General features: G+C 42.7%; 2 protein-coding genes across 7 annotated transcripts; both read left to right on the top strand.

The window, feature by feature from the left end:
- The first annotated feature begins 229 nt into the window (after positions 1-229).
- VDAC1 (voltage dependent anion channel 1) lies at positions 230-12,005 on the top strand. 6 transcript variants are annotated; one of them, XM_054389424.1, is made up of 8 exons: positions 230-296; positions 1,174-1,223; positions 2,604-2,756; positions 2,842-2,894; positions 5,105-5,332; positions 9,004-9,043; positions 10,197-10,254; positions 11,052-12,005. In XM_054389424.1, exons 1-8 carry the CDS (start codon positions 230-232, stop codon positions 11,141-11,143), a joined length of 741 nt encoding a protein of 246 aa, XP_054245399.1. In that variant the 3' UTR covers positions 11,144-12,005. The 6 variants fall into 6 exon arrangements, with proteins under 6 accessions (XP_054245399.1, XP_054245396.1, XP_054245401.1 ...); XM_054389421.1 differs by having other exon boundaries at positions 9,004-9,154; XM_054389422.1 differs by having other exon boundaries at positions 248-306; positions 9,004-9,154.
- Positions 12,006-13,343: 1,338 nt separating this feature from the next.
- Positions 13,344-19,226, top strand: C18H5orf15 (chromosome 18 C5orf15 homolog). Its single transcript, XM_054389305.1, has 3 exons — positions 13,344-13,443; positions 16,718-17,316; positions 19,070-19,226. The coding sequence occupies exons 1-3, from the start codon at positions 13,344-13,346 to the stop codon at positions 19,199-19,201; spliced, it is 831 nt and encodes a 276-aa protein (XP_054245280.1). The 3' UTR covers positions 19,202-19,226.
- Positions 19,227-19,701: the final 475 nt, after the last annotated feature.

Below are 19,701 nucleotides of genomic sequence, written 5' to 3'. Positions count from 1 at the left end.
GTAACCTGTTTCTCATCCTTGGTGACAAATGCATGGTAATGTCCTCTGCTGGCTAAAAACCAAAATCAAGTCACACCATTTGCTGCAGCCACTTTCTTCAGGCTGTATTTAATGGATAGGTGGTAAATAGAAAATAAAACTACCTGTTAGAGGCTTAAGTTTCTGGACATGTAAATGAATTAAATAACTTTCTGAACACTGTCATTTTCTTTTTTTTTCCCCTCAGAAAATGGCTGTTCCACCTGCTTATGCTGATCTGGGCAAATCTGCCAGAGATGTGTTCAACAAGGGATATGGTAAATAAAAGCCAAAATCGGTTTGGTCTGTCACTGTCTGTCTGATTACTGAAGCTGTTAGAATTTTAGTATTTTTCCCTGATAAATATTCCAGTCATTTCCATTAGAATCCAGAGAATTTTCAGTCTTAGCTTCACTTTGCCATTCCTGTCTGGGAAGGGAGAGTAATTTACTGTTGTTCTGACAACATTTGTTCCCCATCTGATTTGAAAGAAAATAGTGTGTTATATTTTGACTGTTTCCGTGTGTCCTGAATATGATCATTGATGGCAGTAGTTTGCTTATGAACAAACTGCTGCTTAGCATGAATAAAGTCATTATTGCCTAATTTCGTCCCAGTTATATTGCTGAGGTTAATAGGGCTTGAAGGGGAACTCCAGGAGAGCTGGAGAGGGACATTTTACAAAGGCACATGCCTTTGTGACAGGACAAGAAGTAACGGCTTCAAACTGGAAGAAACTGCGTTTAGATTCCACGTTGGGAAGAAAATCTCCCCCATGAGGGTGGTGAGGCGCTGGAACAGGTTGCCCAGTAAAGTTGTGGACGTTGCAACCCTGGGAAGTGTTCAAAGCCAGGCTGGGGGGGGCCTTGAGCAACCTGGTGTAGTAGGAGGTGTCCCTGCTTATGGTAGGGGGATTAGAAATGGATGATCTTTAAGGTCCTTTCCAACCCAAACCATCCTGTGATTCTATGATTAATCAGTCAGATGCCATCTGAAGTACGAGCTGTGTAATCTGCTTCATAAAAGCACATGGCTTGTAACTGTACCCTTGATTTAGTTTTAATAGTTCACAGGTGATTTAGATGGGAATATTAAGAAAGCAATCAGAAATGCTTTTCAAATTAACAGATAGCTAATTCATATTTTTACTCCTAGGTTTTGGGTTAATAAAACTTGATTTGAAAACAAAATCTGAAAATGGACTGGTGAGTTTGGAGAGACTTTGAAATCTGAAACTTCCATATTCTTGTGTTTACTCTGTTTATTAAACTAAATATATATCTCTTATTTTCCCCTTATAATTTTTCAGATATAGTATCACTTTGCAAGTTACTTTACACTGCACACAAATTAGAATAGGAGATACAGCGAAGGGTTCCTTTGCAACCACGATCATGGCCTACTATGAAAACTGTTGCTGTTTGAGGGCATCACCATGGGTTGGGCTCAAGGAAAGTGTCAGTGCTTCCCTCCTGCCTTACTGGGTTAAATGAGCAGAAATACGGGGATTTTATCATCTCTTATCAATATCTAAAGAGTGGAGATGATGGTCACAGGGAATGCAAAACCAAGCAAGTTTCATAAGGGTGTGGCCAGCAAGTTGAAAGAGGTTCTCCCCCTGCTTTACACTTCCATAGTGAGGCTACATCTGAAACAGCATGTCCAGTTCTGGGCTCCCCAGTTTGAGAGACGGGATACTGCTGGAGAGTCCAGTGGGGGGCCATGAAGATGCTAAGGGGACTGGAGTATCTCTGTGAGGAGAAGAGGCTGAGGGCCTTGGGCTGTTGAGCCTAGAGAAGAGCAGCCCCAGAGGGGATCTGATCAATGCTCAGCAAGAGCTAAAGGGTGGAGGGCAAGAGGTTGGGACCAGACTCTGCTTAGTGGTGCCCAGGGACAGGACAAGGGGCAAAGGGCACAAACTGGAACCCAGGAGGTTGCACATGAGCAGGAGGAGAAACTTCTTTGGTGTGAGGCTGCTAAGCCCTGGAGCAGGCTGCCCAGAGAGGTTGTGGAGTCTCCTCTGGAGAGCTTCCAACCCCACCTGGTCATTGCAATCATGGGCAAGCTGCTGTGGGTGCCCTGCTGGAGCAGGGAGGTTGGACTGGATGATCTCCAGAGATCCCTTCCAACTCCCACCATGTTGGGTTTCAGGGATTTGTTTCTAAGGGTGCCACAGGCAATCACTAAACAAGCAGAGCTGCAGTGGAGCTGTGTTCTGGAGCTGTTCATTTCGAGTATCTTTACGAAGCATTTGGCAGACTTGCATGCTGATTCAGGTACACCTTGTGCAGTCAGTTATCAAAGCAGCTCTTTGGTCTGTGTTATGCTGCTGGTGAGAGTTACCTACACTCCTGTCCTATACCCACTCCCTTATCATGCAATGTCTTTTCTCCCTTTTTTCTCTCTGTTTTGGTGGGAAAAGACAATGTTCATATTAAAGACTAGCAGCCACATCCTTAAACTTTCTGAGAACTCTGCGCTATTGAATAATACCAAAAATTGTAATGACTAATATGTCCTACAAGTATGCCTGCTTACAAATATATATTATGTATATAGGCTGGGTTTTTTTCCTTTCCTTTTAGGAATTCACAAGCTCAGGTTCAGCAAACACAGAAACAAGCAAAGTTAATGGTAGTTTGGAAACAAAATACAAGTGGGTGGAGTATGGATTGATGTTCACAGAAAAGTGGAACACAGACAACACACTAGGCACCGAGATTACACTTGAAGATCAGGTAATTTTTGGCTCACATGATGCAATTTACTAATTAACTTAAGCTCTAATTATAAATCCAACCAGTGAATTTCTTTTCTGTTCAGCTTGCTCGTGGCCTGAAGCTGACCTTTGACTCCACCTTCTCTCCTAACACTGGGTAAGAAGTAAGCTTGAATGACCAAAAAAAGGGCATTTTTTTATTTTATAGTTTTTCAGAATACTGTCTTCCGTCTTTACTCTTTCCATCCTGAGATGCTGAGGCAGTAAACAGTCAGCCTGTGTGATGAAATCATGTATATCTGATTTCAGTCTTAGTGTTAACAATCCCCTTTTAATCATAAACCATAGGAAGCTAGACACAGTAACTTGAAAATTACAGTCAGATCAGGATGTGAAGAAAAGGTTTTGTTTGCACTCCTATGGTGTATTTCTGGCCATGTCAGAGGACTACTGTCTGACTTAAACAAGTCAGCTGGAATGCAAAGCTTAAGAAGCTCCAGGAGCCAGTTGGCCACAGCTCTAATAGGTTGACACAGTAATTGGGCTCTTCTCCCTAGCTGAATTTATCATCAGAATTCTTGCTGGCCAGTGTGCCTTGGTGGTGGATGAGTGTTTCTGATGCAGCGATTGGATGCCCTGTTTCATGTGGGCCAAAGGGATTAAGCAGCAGCTGTAGGTCGAGATGTGGGTTTATTTTTCCCCCCGATTATCTTTTTTGCAAGCAGTTCTGCTAGTAAACCGAAATACTGTGCATGTTAGCTTTCCAGAGCAGCATGCTGTGCTGCAGGCTGACGGGGTTCCAGTCCCCATGGAGATTTCACCTTGGCTTTGAGACTGTGTCCTGCAGTCAGCTTCCAGTCCATTCCCAGTTCCACATTAAACAGGTAGTTTTGTATTTGTTAACCAGAATCATCTCCAGTGTTTGTTGAGAATTGTTTCTTAGCTGGTAGGATTCTTAAATTAAAAAGCAAAAACCTGTATGAGAAAAGTTACGGCCCTGTAGCTTACTTCTGAGGCACTTCACAGGCACTCTAGTGTCTTAATTACAAGGTTCTCCTTGTTGAGGGACTATTTATAATGTGAATAAATGGAATGAGATTCCATCCTGGTGGGACCTGCTTTACGTGGACAGCACCACGTTGGACTATGATATACCCTCTCCTTACTACTTACTAGCTGTGAAGGGTCTTTCAACAGGGAAGATTTTTTTAGAAGAGCTCTGTGTTGGCTTGCCCCATCCCTGTGGACTTCTACAGAAGTTGCAGATGAGCTGATGCAGGTGCTTTGGCACTCCTGCTCTTTCTTCCTCATTTTGGAAAAAACAAGAAATTCCCGAGTCTGAAAGTAATGATCACAATAATAATGACGGAACAATCTCTGTTTGGGTCTGATAGAACACTGACACAGTTCTTGGTAGCTGAAGAGAAAGGTTGATTTGAAATTTCAAATTAGACTGACTTTTCCAGAAGGATTTCAGTAAAAGACTTGGTCAAAGACAGGAGACACTCATAAGGTAAAAAGAGAAAATAATCTTAAATAGGAGTAGCTGAATATATTAGATGTAACCCTTTTGCCTTGTGAGAGTCTGCACCTTTGATGCAAACCAACCTAAGAACACATAAGAAACTATTGTTTTGGCCACAGTATAAAAAGAAGCAAGTGACTTGGGAAAGTTTATTTCTGTGTTAATCCAGCAGCCTTCCCAATGGCTGTAACCATTCAACTTCCTGAGGAAAAAGCGAGGTGTCAGAGCCCCTGAAGCAGCCTCCTTCCTTAGCAGCAGAAACTTTCCCTCAGGAAGCTGGAGGCTTAGGAGTGATTTCTTGATGTCTGTCACAGTAAATGTATAAAACCAGACCAACTGCTCTTGACTTTCTGTGGTGACCCTGTAAACTGGTCCAGTTTCCATTCCTTCCCTGCATGTACCAAATTTCCCAAACCATCAGTTTAGCTGGAGATAAGGATTTGGGTTTCGTCACCTCTCATCTGACTTACTGTGCTGCTGCTTTTCAGCCCACACAACCCAGGAGTGCTTAGTGAGGCTCCATATCACTTTGTACTGCTTGATTGCAAATATTTCCCTCTAGCTAAATTAGGGGCTTGCAGGTGTGAAAGGTGAAAAGGTGACGTGTCCCATGACTCTCCAGGTATGCATATTTGTGGTGGGTTAGAAATTCCTGCCCCGCCCCACATTAACTTGACTAGATTTCTGCTTGAAATCTGTAAAAAATCTTAAAGGCATAGCCTCAAACTACAACAATATTTTGTCCTCAAGAGCTGTTAGACTGATTTCAGCAACTGATTCAATTGAATTGCTACCTATGAGGGTACCTTTTTCAAGAGAAGATTTTTCTGTTTTCTCTTTAGGAAAAAGAGTGCTAAAGTTAAGACAGGGTACAAAAGGGAACACATCAACATTGGCTGTGACATGGATTTTGATATTTCTGGCCCCTCAATCCATGGAGCCCTGGTGCTTGGCTATGAAGGGTGGCTGGCAGGTTATCAGATGACCTTCGAGAGCGCCAAGTCTAGAGTCACCCAGAGCAACTTCGCTGTTGGCTACAAGACCGATGAATTCCAGCTTCATACCAATGTGTAAGTAACAGCAGGCAGGCACTGAAAATGAATTTGAAAGGGTTTTGCTGCATACTAGAACAACAAATGGGATGGAGTTCCAACAGTGGGGAACGAGGATTGGAAATGATTTCTTCTACTTCTTCTGTTTGAAATTACTTCTTTCTTCTCTGCCCTAGTGAGGCCTCATCTAGAGTACTGTGTCCAGTTCTGGGCTCCCCAGTTCCAGAAGGGGCCTTGAAAGGGTACATCAAAGGCCTACAAAGATGATTAGGGGACTGGAACATCTCTCTTATGAAGAAAGGCTGAAAGGCTTAGAGCTTTTTAGCCTGGAAAGGAGAAGACTGAAGGCTGATCTCATCAATGCTTATAAATACTTCAAGGGTGGGTGTCAGGAGGATGGGGCCAGGCTTTTTTCAGTGGTGCCCAGCAACAGGACAAGAGGTAATCAGCACAATCCTGAATGTAGGAAGTTCCATCTGAACTTGAGTGAGGGACTTCTTTGTGTTGAGGGTGGTGGAGCACTGGAGCAGGCTGCCCAGAGACATGATGGAGTCTCTATCTCTGGAGTCATCAAAAAGCACCTGGATGGTGTCCTGTGCAGCCTTCTCTAGGTGAACCTGCTCTAGCAGAGGGGGTGGACTAGTTGATCTCCAGAAGTCCCTTCTAAGCCCTGTCATTCTGTGATGTAAGATGCTTTTTTAGTGAATTCTGTGGGTGATGGAGTGGGTGATGGGAGTGGAACTCACTGCACACCCAAGCACCCAGTGCCTATTAGAATCTATTAGTGGAATAATAAAACAAGTGGGCTGTAAGATGATGCTTTATGAAAGCTGAAAGAAGGGCAATGCCTTTCTTTTGCACCTGTCAAAATGAAATGAAATGATGGTTTGATCTGTAGATGAAAAAGTTAATCAGAGGATGAACAATTACAAGCCAAAGGAAATAAATGGGAGAGATAAGGACTGTGCTTGTTTTAGCACTGGGAGGGATGGGATGGAAAAGTTCGGTTTAGTATTACAGCTCCTAATAATTATTTACACAAGCATTTGTCCTTTCTGAACGCATGAACAGTAGGAAACCAGGACCAAATTCCACAAAACCCTTAATTTCTTTGTCTCCTGTTCCTCTTATGCCTCTGGGGAAGACAGTTTCTTAGGATAAGGCAATCTCTAATCCATTCCCCAATCCCTCCCTTTACCATTCCCTTGGGTAACTGGGTAGTTTGCATATAGCAGAACTACTGCAGGCTGTTCCCATTCAGGGGCTGAACAACTGCTCTGTCTTCCTGGAGCTGCTGTTTCAAAGGCTTTCTGTTCTGTTTCATGCTGTGTGGCAGAGATCTGTTTTAGGAAGCTCCCGTTGCTTTACAGAACAACTGAACTCTCACAGCCCAACTGCATGTCTGAAGGATTGCCAGAGGTCAAAAATATGGGCAGAAAACTTGTCTCTAAACAATATGTGGGGCCCATTCCACTCTGAGTAATTCCTTCAAGCACAATGACTTTCAGTTTTGCTATACTGTGGCAGTTCAAAACATTGTATTATTGGGTTTTGCTATAAAAAGGTAGAATTATACTACTTTTAATGGAAGCAACAGCAGAAAATAGCTATAGTAGCAGCAGGGGCTCAGATCTTACTGTACTGTTTCTTAGTTGGCTGTTAACTGTACAAAGGTAATAAATGGTCCACCTGGTTTAGTATTCATACTCTAGCAATTGACAGGCAAGCCCATAAGTGTGTAATAGGAATACAAATTTCATTACTAATAGGCTAGTTGGGTATTTGACGTGTTTCAGCCTCAGAACATGTCAGAGTTTTTACCTAATCCCAGAAGCAGTGGTGTGTAGAACTCCCATCACCAGCCTGCTCAGGTGCTGTTGCACCTGGACAATTCAGGGCTTCACAGGGGTGCTGTGGCAGAACTGGTAATTTCACTCTGTGGAGCTTGAAGCAGCATCTTTTGTTCCTGGTATAACACAGACCATTTGGAGAATTCAGCAAGTTGCTTTCCTTAGTGGTGCCTTCTTTTTTTTTTTTCCCTACATCTGAAAATGCTGCTGTTACTGTTAATAATACAGTAAATAGACTTAAATAAGTAATGGACTTAAAAGGAGGATTGACTTTATTTTTTCCTACAAGAAGGTAGAGCTGGATAATTTTTAGTTTTAAATATGACTTTCCTCATTTTTTAAGCATAGCTCAGACCACCCCCTGCTAATGTTGGAGGTCAAAACAAAAACTGTGTGGGAGCCTTGCACAGAACGTGCCTGTATAGCCAGCTCTCCTCAGTCCTTTTTAATGCCTCCTTTTCTTGAGAACCAAGCCCATGCAGTTAGATGTGAGCTTCAATCTTTTACCTGAATGAAGTACTGCAGTGTTTTTCTGGAAGAATGGTTCTAGCAATTTAAAAGGCTGCAGTTTGTGAGACTTGTGAACTAAGGTCAGAGGTGGGAAAGTGGAGAGATTCTAAATCCACCCCTTTTAAAATCATTAGAGATTTGGCATACTCTAATAATTGGAACCAGATTGTTTCATGGTTTGGAAATAACCAGAAGTATTATAGTTTAGAAAGAATGGTAATTATTGTCTTTGCAGAGGTCTTCCTGTGGTTTAATATTTCCTTCGTCAATATCTTAGTCTCCTCTTGGAAGAAAATGAGCAAAATGGCAATTCACATGCTTGGTGCTTGCAAGGAGTTCATGGCTTTTAAAAGTTTTTGTTATCTGCATGCTCTAAGGTTTTGCATTTTATTTACCACACTTTATCCCCTGTGCTGTCATTAGTAACTGGAAACTGTGCTGCTCAGGAGCCCAAGGCTGTTGTCCTTCAGCTACTGGCCAGTGCTCCCTGCAAAGCAAAATCAGTTTAATTTCAGTTTCAGACCCAGACAGCTATAGTAGAGATGTAGCATATGGACACCATAAGGAAATGGTGTTCACTGGATGTTAAATTGGCATCTTTATTTGAGATACAGCATCTGTCTGTGCCTGCTGATGAGGCAGTGTTGGTTTGACTGCTCAGGCATAGCAACTGGGGCACAGACCTTTTGGGGCATCAGGGAGATATATGCCTATGAAAATAATTATCTCGGAGGGAGAGTATCTTTGGGCACAAACTGGAACCCAGGAGGTTCCTTCTGGACTCCTTTCTGTGAGAGTGCTGGAGCCCTGGACCAGGCTGCCCAGAGAGGTTGTAGAGTCTCCTTCTCTGGAGAGATTCCAACTGCCCCTGGCCATTGTGATCCTGGGCAAGCTGCTGTGGGTGCCCTGCTGGAGCAGGGGGGTTGGACTGGATGATCTCCAGAGATCTCTTCCAACCACCACCATGCTGGGATTCTGGGGTATGTAGAGAAGAATAGATCTCTGTACTATAATGAAGACTCCCATCTACAGAGAAGGGAGAGAACGGGAAACTGTCATCATTACTCTATTTTTAATATAGTTTGTCACATTTTTGTTTTTTTTAAGTTCCCCTTTTTTTTTTTTTCCTGAATTACAGTAATCACCAATGAATGTCAGCATTTAAAACCCACTTCAGAACCAACTCGGCCTAGTATCTGTGTCAGTTGTTGCAGGGATATTAAATGAGGTGTAAGTGAATGTTCTGCAAATAGAGATCTTACAGTGTGAAAGAACTGAGGCAACTGTTGGGGGATGCAGTTTAAAATGAGACTAATGCATTGCTTCCAGGAATGATGGCACGGAGTTCGGTGGCTCCATTTACCAGAAGGTGAACAATAAACTGGAAACTGCTGTGCAGCTTGCCTGGACGGCTGGGAACAGCAACACACGCTTTGGAATAGCAGCCAAGTACCAGATTGACCCAGATGCCTCGTTTTGTGTGAGTGCCCTACACCTACAGCTGTAAACATCTGAGAACAGGCTCTCTGGGTGGGAATGGGAAGCACTTTTGCGTCAGTGAAGGACATCTTGATGCAGTTCTCCTGTGCAGAGTTGGCTCCTATGTCTCTTTGTCTTGCTTTTAGCAACGTGAGAGCGCAACATTGGATCTTCCTTAAAAGTGACACAGAATTTTTTATTGTAGCATTGGGCACTGCTTGGAGAATTTTTTCCTAACCTTCTTGATAAAACTAAAAGCCCCGTTAATAGAAACATTATTGCCTATCGCAACTGTGGATTGCTGGAGATTTTGCATTTAAGTTATGGCAAAATTAACTCTTTTTTGTGATTTAAAACATGAAATCCTTCACCTGCTTAAAAGGTGTGACTTTCTGGGGTGCATTAAGAAGGGTGTCAGCAGCAGGTTCTCCCCTTCTACTCAGCCCCAGTGAGGCCACAGCTGGAATATTGTGTCCAATTCTGGGCTCCCCAGTTCAAGAGAGAGAGGGGACTACTAGAGGGAGTGCAGTGGAGGCTGCAAGGATACTGAGGGGTCTGGAGCATCTCTTATAAGCAAAGGCTGGGAGCCCTGGGGCTATTGAGCCTGGAGAAGAGCAGCCCTAGAGAGGATCTGATCAATGCCCAGCAAGAAGCTAATGGGTGGAGGGCAAAAGGATGGGGCCAGACTCTTGTCAGTGGTACCCAGTGACAGGACAAGGGCCAAAGGGCACAAACTGGAACCCAGAAGGTTCCATCTGAACAGAAGCAGAAACTTCTTTGGGATGAGGGTGCTGAGCCCTGGCCCAGGCTGCCCAGAGAGATTGTGGAGTCTCCTCTGGAGAGATTCCAAAGCCCCCTGAACACTGTGACCCTGGGCAAGCTGCTGTGGGTCCCCTGCTCTAGCAGGGGGGATGGGCTGGATGATCTTCAGAGGTTCCTTCTAACTGCCACTATGCTGGGACTCTGTGACTTAATTTTCAAGGGGGAAGGACTTTGAGGAAAGCTACCAAATTACTTACCTAGAGTATTTTTTTCCATTTAAGGCTAAAGTGAACAATTCCAGTCTGATTGGATTAGGATACACTCAGATTTTAAAGCCAGGTAAGTTTATAAAGAAGAAATACAGAATCAACAACATGATATTTTAATCTTGAAATACTAGATTTTTTTGTGACAAAATGTGATCAGCATTGCTGTTCCCCTTGGCAAGCCAGTAATGAACTTTTTCCAGAGACTGCTCTGTTAATTTTGAATGTCTGTTGGAAGCAGAATTAGAGACTGCCATCCACTGCCGTGTCAGATGCTCTTTTATATTGATATAAACTATATCTACAGTTATTTTTTTTCACAGATAAATAAATGCATTTTTAGCACTTTCAGAGCCTTCTTATTACTGAGTTTATTTTGCTTGAAAATGTGACCTTCTTGAGGTTCCCTGGTCCAGGAAGAGGACAGTCTTGCTGTGAAATTGGTTTTAATGTGGTTAAATAAATCTACTGCCAGAACAACAAGCAGATTGACATGAGAGATTACAGGAGTAGGGGCTTGGGCATTTTCATACCTAGATTTTGGTTTGGAAAACTGGGTTTGTATCAAGGTCCCAATTTTTCATAATACTGGACTGTAAAATTAGATTAACCAGTAGACCAGCAGCAGTGAAATGACTCAGAGCCACTTGGAGTGAAAAAAGCAGATTTATCTCAGCGTGATTTCTTATAGCTTTCATAATTCAGAAAGATTTCATATCTGCAAATCTTTTTAAAATGTCCAGTCCTGCCAAATCATGTTATCCTGGCTACCCAAGAAATTAAAGCAGCAACACAGACACTACACTTACCGAATCTAAAGCTCCTTCCAAGTTTTAACAGTTGGTCTTCTCTCTTGCTTTTCTCTCTCAGGTATTAAAATGACACTGTCAGCTTTGTTGGATGGCAAGAACGTCAACGCAGGTGGTCACAAACTTGGTCTAGGATTGGAATTTGAAGCATAAGGAGTGGTTCTATGATGGCTACTTTGAAAATTCAGCATAGCTACCTTCAGAATATAGTGTACCTTTCAATGTTTTGTCTGGGATGCAAGCTTTGCTCGGTATCAGTTCTGCTAGTCCTGGTTAAAGACAGTTAAGCTTTAAAAATGATGTTAGAGAAATGGAGACAAAACCATATTCCAAAACCTAATTTTAGGTTGTTTTGATGGTGGTGTTGGTTGGTTGGTTTAGTTTTTTTTAATGTTACTGCCCATGACACCTGTCAGCTGCCACAAAATAGGAAGTAGGAAGATATTGATTACTAATATATTGACCACACATGGAATATGTTAATGTGGCATAAAAACTATGATGTGAAGAATCACAAACCACTATTTGTACTGTTAATTCTGCAAGCCAAGTGTTCTGACACATAAGGTGCATGGTGGAATGTGTAAACTTTTGTGAAAAAGGGATTTTTTTTTTCGAAACAATTTTTTTTTTTTTGATAGGCATTTCATGAAAAACGATATGGCTGTTTTTTGTTATCTTCCACCTACAGCTGTCTCCAGAATGCTTTAGTTTGTCCACTCTGTTTAAACAAAGTCCATTGTGGAGGTTTGATGTGACTCAGCCAATACTACCTGTCCTGTGTTGTGGTTCCTTTCCCCTGCACTGACTGGGAAGCTTGTAAGACGGCCATAATCAGGGAAGAGTTTGTAACTGCAAACCCATAGTTGCATCACTGAATTTAAAATGGACTTTTGTTTTATTACGACTTTTTTGCAGCAACTAAATGGGTGCATTTTTAGAGAGTCTTCCATTTTGTGTGGAACTAGACCCCAAAATGTTGTACTTGACACTACCAAAAATGGATTAAAAAACCCCCAAGTTGAATAAAATATTGAAATGTCACCTTTTACTTTGTCTTTATACTAGTTGTGAAAACAATTTCCTATTAATTCTTAGCTCCAGAAGCAGACTGGCGCTATCTGAGTGCATAGTTTGTACCACACAGACAAAAAACACTTGGTAGATTTAATTTCCAGACATGGTCATGTTTTAGTGCTGACTAAAGTCTGGCAACTACACCTATGTGTGTGTTTTGTTTAGCTCACAGAGAAAAGAAGGCCAAATGATTTGTTTATCTTTCTTTTGTCACAGAATTCGCTAAGTTGAATTACTTTTCTATAAATAAGTAGGTATGAGCAAGGAAGGATTATAAGCTGTGATGAATTTAGTGGCTTTTCATTAAGACTTTGTATTTTTTCATATCTAAGTAAATTGCTGTGGGTGGAGTGTGGATGGTGGGAGGCCGGGTGCAGCAGGATGTCCCTGGTGACGCAGTGGCATTACCACACTGAGGCTGGAGCTGGCAAATTGTGCAGCATCAAGTTTGACTTCCCCCTTATCACAAACCATTTCTGAATACTTCCTTGTGTCCCTTATCTCAAATGTTTAACCCAACACTCCTGGAAGAAATGGGTCCTCTTCTTGGACTTCACTGATCAAGATGCACCACATGCAACCAGCTCACAGTGATGTGGCAAATGCTCCTGTGTGTTCTTCAAGTCCTGGGGGCTCTCGTTGCCCCTGTATACTTTGGGCTTCCTTGGGTTTCTCATACTTGAGGTATCTGATTTGGAATTTTTTCTCCTGTGATCAGCTTCAAGGATTCTCTGAGAGCTTGGATTACCTCACTAGGGGTGAGAACAAGAAAGCATTTTTCTGTAAGTCCATGTGATTCTTGCACAAAGCGTTCCGTGAACACGAAGTCAGCGTATGCGTGCTGGTGACCAGTTTCCCAGGGCTTCAGTCCCTGATATCAACCCTGACAAACCTCAAACCAGGTGGCAGCTGGTCTCTTCTCCCTAGGAACGAGTGACAGGATGAGAGGAAATGGCCTCACGTTGTGCCAGGGGAGGTTTAGTTTGGAGATGAGAAGAACCTTCCCCACTGAAAGGGTTTTGAAACACTGGAACAGGCTCCCCAGGGAGGTGGTTGAATTCCCATCCCTGGAGGTGTTTAAAGGAAGCAGAAATGTGGTGCTTGAGCAACATGGTTTAGCACCTGACTCGACGATCTTACAAAGCCGTTTTCACGCCGAATCGACCCCCTCCCCCCTTTCAGCCCAGGCGCCGGCGCGGCCGCTCGGGCTCGGCTCCTTCCCGCGCAGGCGCGGAGGGCGGAGCCACCGGCACGTCTGTGGAGGGTGCCCGGCAGGATGGCGGCGGCCGGTGGGAGTCGTGTGCCGGCGGGCCGCACTTTCTGCCTTCTCGTGCTGTGCGGCTGCGGCCTGGCGGCCCTCGGCAAGGACGGTTCCGGTGAGCACGGGAAGGGCTAAGCTGGGCTGGACTGCGACGGCTGGTTGAGTGAGGGGCGGTGGGTGCTTCTTGGCCGCCTCGCCGCTGGTCTTCCAGCGGACTCGTCCTCGGAGCTTTTGGGCCCAAAGGGCTTTGCGGTCCTCGCTGCCGGTGGCCGGCTCTGGCCGTCCCGGCTGTGCGGAGGGGCTGCTGGTGGATCTGCCTCGGGGCGTCAGGGTCCCGGCCCGGCCCCTGGGGAACCGGCTGCAGGGGAGCCGGCTTCAGGCGGGTTTGCACTGCACTGTCTGAGGGAACTGGTCGCAGGCAGCGGCGGCAGTGAGAGCTGTGGGGAAATCTGCTGCTCCCTCGGCGGGTGTGCCTGAGATTGTCTCCCCAGGGGCTCACTTTGGACTTTTATTGCTAGGAAGATCAGTTTACCTGAGTACTTCAGCCATCAAACTCAGTATTTTGTGCAAATTGTTCCAGTTGTGTGCCTGCTTTCAACCTTCCTCCCGCGATAAAGTTACGGTATTTTGTAGGTTGACTCCTAGTTAAGTCCATTTTCTTTCTCCCACTTCCCTTCAGCCTACAGACTAACTGTAACCAAGTGCTGATAAGAGATATATATAATAAGTGCAGTGAGTTTTTCTTTGTTTTAAATGGAGTAGGGACTGGGCAGTGAAGAGGAAGGGAATTACTGAAGGAAATGAAGAGAGCTGTTTTTAGCTAGCAGTTCCATTGCTGCTCATCCGTCGTCCTATCCAAACCACCTCTACTTGTGTTGCCTCTTACTTGGTCTAGTGGGTAGGAAGTAATGAAGGATGTGAGACCCTGTAGGAAGCCAACAATTTTTGTCTTCAAAAATGATGAAACAACTTGTTTAAAAAAAAAAAAAAAAGCTTTCCTGGCAGTGACTTTTGACCTTACCAGATGTTTTTAGGTACAGTGTTTATAAGAGGATGGTGCTGCTGGTTCTGTTGCTGTGATTGAACATTAACAGCTATTTTTGAAGCTGAGGCATCTCTGGAGTCTGAGCACTGTGTCTAACATCATCTGACAGTGTTATGTAGCTGTAAACAGTGCAACCACTGATTACATCAAATATTTTTGGGTAGATACCATAAATCAATGGTGGTGTGGTTGCTAAACTCACTTCTCCTATTGAAACAAACAAAAAAACCCAACAACTTTTTTTTTAGGAGTAATAGGAAATTATTTTTCCTCACTCTAAACTGCAGCATTATCTGGTGGGAGTCCCTTGAATTTAAGCGTATATCCTACAACATTCATGTTAAACTCATTTGAAGTGTAAGGATACATGCAGTGTAGTTATGTAGGAAACATTCCTGTATTTCAAACAATGCAGCTATTGCTGTCTAATACTTTTGTCTATGTGGTGTGGGTAGCAGTAGGCTTTTACCTGCATCACTCATATCAAGTGATAGGATGAGAGGAAATGGCCTCAAATTGCACCAGGGAAGATTTAGATTGGATATTAGAAGAAATTTGTTACTGAAATGGTTCTCAAACACTGGAAGAGACTCTCCAGGGAGGTAGTTGAATCCCTGTCACTGGATATGTTTAAAAGATGTAGAGATGTGGTACTGAGGGACAAGGTTTAGCACCAGACTTGGAAGGGTTGGACTTTATCATAAGTATCTTTTCTAACCTGAGTGATTCTGTGATTCTGTATCATGCCAACTAGCTACAACTATGAAAATCTTTCTGCAGCTTGTTTTCTTGGTATTTATCTCCACATATGGAATTAGCTGGCTTGACTCCTGAGTGCAGTAAGAATTTCCTAAACTTGTCATGAGCAAGAACTGAGCAAGTTAGGGTTTGATATTCACACTGGTAGTTTCTTCCACAATTAGCATGCTAAATGTAAAGTGGTTGACTTTGAATATCAGCAGAGAGGCACCACAATATCTGGTTCATGCAGTGTAGGTTGAGCCTTCTCTGTTTTGCAGTTGGTTGAAGAGTAATTCATTCTGGAGAAGTGTACCGTAGAGACAAGAAGTCTGTTGTAACTGATCCTCTGTAAATATGTTTCTCATGAATAACATGGTTCAGTTTCTCACTTGTAATATTTGTCTTATGAGTAATTTGACACAAACAGTTGGTTGAAAGCTTTCCAGTCAACCAGGGAGTGCTAAATGAAAGTATTGTTAGGTTTTAAAAAAACTCACCAAACCAAAACCAACCCCCCAAAACAAGCAACACCGAAAATGTTTTGGCATGCCAAAATAACAAGGCAAGCATGGTTCAGATGTTGAAATTGTGTTTACTGAAAGTCTAGAATGTGTTCTATGTTTTTAAGGTACCCCCTGATGGGGTCTGGGAGTGACATGCTGTAAACATGAGTAGTTTGCTCTTAGTTTTTGTTTGTTTGTTTGTTTGTGAATCCACAAAATTTAGCTATTTATAAACTCCCTCTGCATCTTTTAACCTGCCTCTGGATAGAGAGGAGGGATGATGGACCCTGCATATGGCTTTAATGCTTACCTTGCTTTTTATGTAGCACTTCAAAGCCACTCCAGCTCTGCAGAGAGAAATTTGCCTCGGTGTGCACTCAGTGTTGCTGGCTTAATTCATTAAAAGTTTGCTGCCAACATAGAGCTTCCCTGCAGGAGCATATCAGATTGTCCTTCCTTCAGCTTTGTTCTTTAGGCTGTGGTTTATTAGCCTTATTCAAGTTAAGGTTGGAAATCTTTTTCTGTGCCTACAAACTCAATAAGTGCCTGGAAAGAGGTGGTGGGACCTTGTGTCCTGACTGAAGGAGACATCTCAGCATGTTCTTTTTTTTTGGCTGGTAAAACAGTGGTGAAAGGTTAAAAACCTTTAACTGCAGGCCAGGTGTTACTGAGAACTTACTCTGTAGGCCTCAGTATGGTCTGAGGGAGAGTTTGATAATGGAGAAAATACTGCTTGTATATGATTCTGCAAGACATCATAAAGCCACAAAGCTCCAAAGGGAGGCTGTTTCTTTCAAACTCTGAGTCTGGAAAAAAATGTGTGCTCAATTTTTCAGGCAAACTTTGGCATAGTAGCTTAGAAAGTATGTGCTTCCAGGCTTGAATTCCTGTCCCACTCAAAACTGAAGTTGCTGAATTACAGGAGTCTGTATTTTACATATGAATTCTCAGACATTTGCAATGTGAAATAAGCCCTGTTCACTGTGTGATTTCTTATCTATAAAGTAAATGCTTGCAGTAACTTTCATTTGTAGCTGGAGTAGCACAGGATGAGTTAGTGCCTTGTGCTTAGTGTTGACTGTTCTCATCCCTTTTCTCAGATGCTATGGAAGTGGGGATGCTTCAGAAAAATATTTCTTCTAAAACTGAAAATGAAACACTAGGAAAATCCCAAAATGTAACAGACAGCTTACAGAGTATAACTCCAACAAAAAAAGAGGAGAGCCCAACAGCAGCTAAAAGCAGTTCAGTAACTGCAGCAAAACCATCAACAGTAAAAGATGATTCTGCACCAGCCGTTCTCTCTCGTCTGGTGACTGCTAGTCCAGTGTCTCAAACGGATGTTGATGCTTCTGAAGCTACCAAAATTGAGGAGGAGGATCTTCTAACGGATTTGAAAGATGCAATAAATAGCTCACCACCTGCCATGAAAGAAATGATTGAGTCAGAGGGAGGAGATGACTATGGCCCTTATGAAATGACATCAAATTCCAGATACAACCCGGACCTGGAGATGCCAGAAGATGATGACTCTGACACCATTAGTAATTACAATGAGATCAAGACCCTTAATGAGAAGATAAAAGATGTTTCTGTCTCAGGGCTGGAAGAAGAAGATGACAGCCATTTCTTTTTCCATCTGATTATAGTTGCCTTCTTAATAGCTGTTGTTTATGTGACCTATCACAATAAGAGGAAGGTGAGTCTGCTGTGAAAAGTTGAGGAAAACATTTTTGGTGTTGAAAATAAAGTTGAGTTGCCTTGCACATGTTTTTAGTAAGAGGAACGTAGCTTTTTGGAGAAAGAACACTTTGTTTAGTGTTGTGATAAGCAGATAATTAAGCAGATCTAATTAACTAATAAGCAGATCATTACTGCTATTTTTATCTGCACAATGACAGCTTGAACCAGACATTTGAGATTAGAAAATCAGTTAATTGATAACATCAGTAATCAACCAGTTCAGTAATGAACACTGGCAGTGTACAACAGGAGTTACTTCTATAAATGAGACCTTAGCCAAGTTGAGTGAAGGTAATTAACTAATTTTGTTTCTGCACAGGATTATAAACAGCAAATTAAGGAAGGTTTAACCCCAAATGGCATGGGAACATTCTTGTTATAACGGTGGTAATCCTAGTAATAAGCGTTCACTTTAAGGTGGTCTTTACATCATAGGTAATCTTGAGGGCTTAAGGACAAACATTTAGGAAGTGTTTAATGCTCTTTCCAGTTTGCATAGAGAAGCTCAGAGTTGGTGTTTTCAGGTAACTGTTTCATGAGTGCAAATTAACTCTGTGTCTCAGAAGCCTTCCTTAGTAACACTAATCGCTATTAGCATGAGGGTAGCAGAACACTGGAACAGGTTGCCGAGGGAGGTGGTTGAGGCCCCATCCCTGGAGATACTCAAAGTGAGGCTTGACAGGGCTCTGGGCAGCCTGATCTAGTTGGGGGTGCCCCTGCTGACTGCAAGAGGGGGTTGGACTGGATGACCTTCGGAGGTCCCTTCCAACCCAGACCATTCTATGATTAGATTGGTAGCCTGAAAAATGGAACTCCAGCCCAGCCAGACCCAATACAGATGCATGTATGGCTTTGCATTAACTCAAGAGGGAAATGTAGTGTTTATACTTGTACAGAACACTGCTCTGGTCAAGGATTTGGAGAACTGAAAAGAGCACAGCTCAAAAAAACCCCAGACTTCATATCTGGAATGTGCCAGGTGTTTATGGGGAGAAAATGCTGAAGACTGATTTACTTTGAGGGAATGTAGAATAGTTTGGGTTGGAAGGGACCTGAAAGATCACCCAGTTGCAAGCCCCCTGCCGTGGGCAGGGACACTTCCTACTACACCAGGCTGCTCAAGGCCTCATCCAGCCTGGCCTTGAACATCTCCAGAGAGGGGGCAACCTTCCTGGGCAGCCTCGTCCAGTGTCTCATTACCCTCACTGTAAAGAATTTCTTCCTAGTCTCCAGGCTAAATCTGCTCTCTTCCAGCTTAAAGCCACTCTCCCTCATCCTATCACTACAAATCCTTGTAGGAAGTCCCTCCCCAGCTTTCTTATAGGTCCCCTTCAGGTACTGGAAGTAGTAAGTGATAAAAATTACCTTGTCTTTGCTACTTAAGTAAAATAATGCTTGTAATGTCATTTGGGTGACTGAAAAGCTGTCTGTTAATACTACTTTTTAGCACTTGCAAATATTTTTGGTAGCAGAAAATACTCTTTAAGTACATTGATAGTGGCATATATTTGTGTGAGACAGCAGTCACATTTAGATTCTCCTTTTTCTTTCCTTGTTCTCACTTACACCACCCTCTGTGATTTCTCCTTTTGCCAGTACAGTTGCTTTGCATAGTTAAAATGGATTCTTAGATGATGTTGGTAAGAAATGAGACTAAATGAGGTGAACGTATAACACATTTAAAATCTAATTTTTTCTTTCTTTTTTAGTTCTTCTTGCTGGTCCAGAGCCGGAGATGGAGGGATGGCCTGTGCTCTAGGACAGTAGAATATCATCGTTTAGATCAAAATGTTAATGAAGCAATGCCTTCCCTGAAAATAACTAATGACTATGTCTTTTGAAAGCACTGTGGTTTGAGTTTGCTGAACTTAGCACTCTTTGCCTGCCTGATCATGTAGTGATATTCAGGTACTCTCAACATGCTGCTTGTCCTGACGCGAGATGTACTCTCTTTGACCTGGCTGTTCTTGAGGTTAAATCTCACGGGACATCAAGGGCATGACACGTTTGCTACTTTGGTCAGGTTTTATATCAACTACAAAGAACTGGAGTTTTATTACTAGTGCTCTTCCCATTCATTAAGCATTATCTCCTCTGTCTGCAGCAGTGACAATACAAAAAGTAACCATAAACATTTTAGGGCTAATAATTTAATGACTTTGTCATTAAATTAAATGAATGGTCTCTTTGCTATTCAATTATATGGCTTGTAAACATAATGACTTTTTTCTGTGTTTAAATCCTGATGCTGCAAATCTTTCATCTTGTCTCTTTTTGGTTCTGTTTTCTTGTGGCATAATTTGAGTGTGGTTTAGGCAGAATAGCAAGCCTGGCTATTTCA

The sequence above is a fragment of the Indicator indicator genome, chromosome 18 (genome assembly GCF_027791375.1).
Source record: "Indicator indicator isolate 239-I01 chromosome 18, UM_Iind_1.1, whole genome shotgun sequence".
Classification (NCBI taxonomy): Eukaryota; Metazoa; Chordata; class Aves; order Piciformes; family Indicatoridae; genus Indicator; species Indicator indicator.
Note: the sequence above shows the minus strand (reverse complement) of the source record. Positions and strands in the feature narration are given on the sequence as shown.

What these genes read in the sequence shown, in the direction of transcription:
- VDAC1 (XM_054389421.1), top strand. Translation starts at nt 230, where the DNA reads ATGGCTGTTCCACCTGCTTATGCTGATCTGGGCAAATCTGCCAGAGAT. An exon ending in CAAAATCTGAAAATGGACTG is followed by an intron (nt 1,224 to 2,603) that starts GTGAGTTTGGAG and finishes CTTTCCTTTTAG; the next exon opens with GAATTCACAAGCTCAGGTTC. An exon ending in TTCCAGCTTCATACCAATGT is followed by an intron (nt 5,333 to 9,003) that starts GTAAGTAACAGC and finishes CATTGCTTCCAG; the next exon opens with GAATGATGGCACGGAGTTCG.
- C18H5orf15 (XM_054389305.1), top strand. Translation starts at nt 13,344, where the DNA reads ATGGCGGCGGCCGGTGGGAGTCGTGTGCCGGCGGGCCGCACTTTCTGC. An exon ending in CCTCGGCAAGGACGGTTCCG is followed by an intron (nt 13,444 to 16,717) that starts GTGAGCACGGGA and finishes CCCTTTTCTCAG; the next exon opens with ATGCTATGGAAGTGGGGATG. An exon ending in CCTATCACAATAAGAGGAAG is followed by an intron (nt 17,317 to 19,069) that starts GTGAGTCTGCTG and finishes TTTCTTTTTTAG; the next exon opens with TTCTTCTTGCTGGTCCAGAG.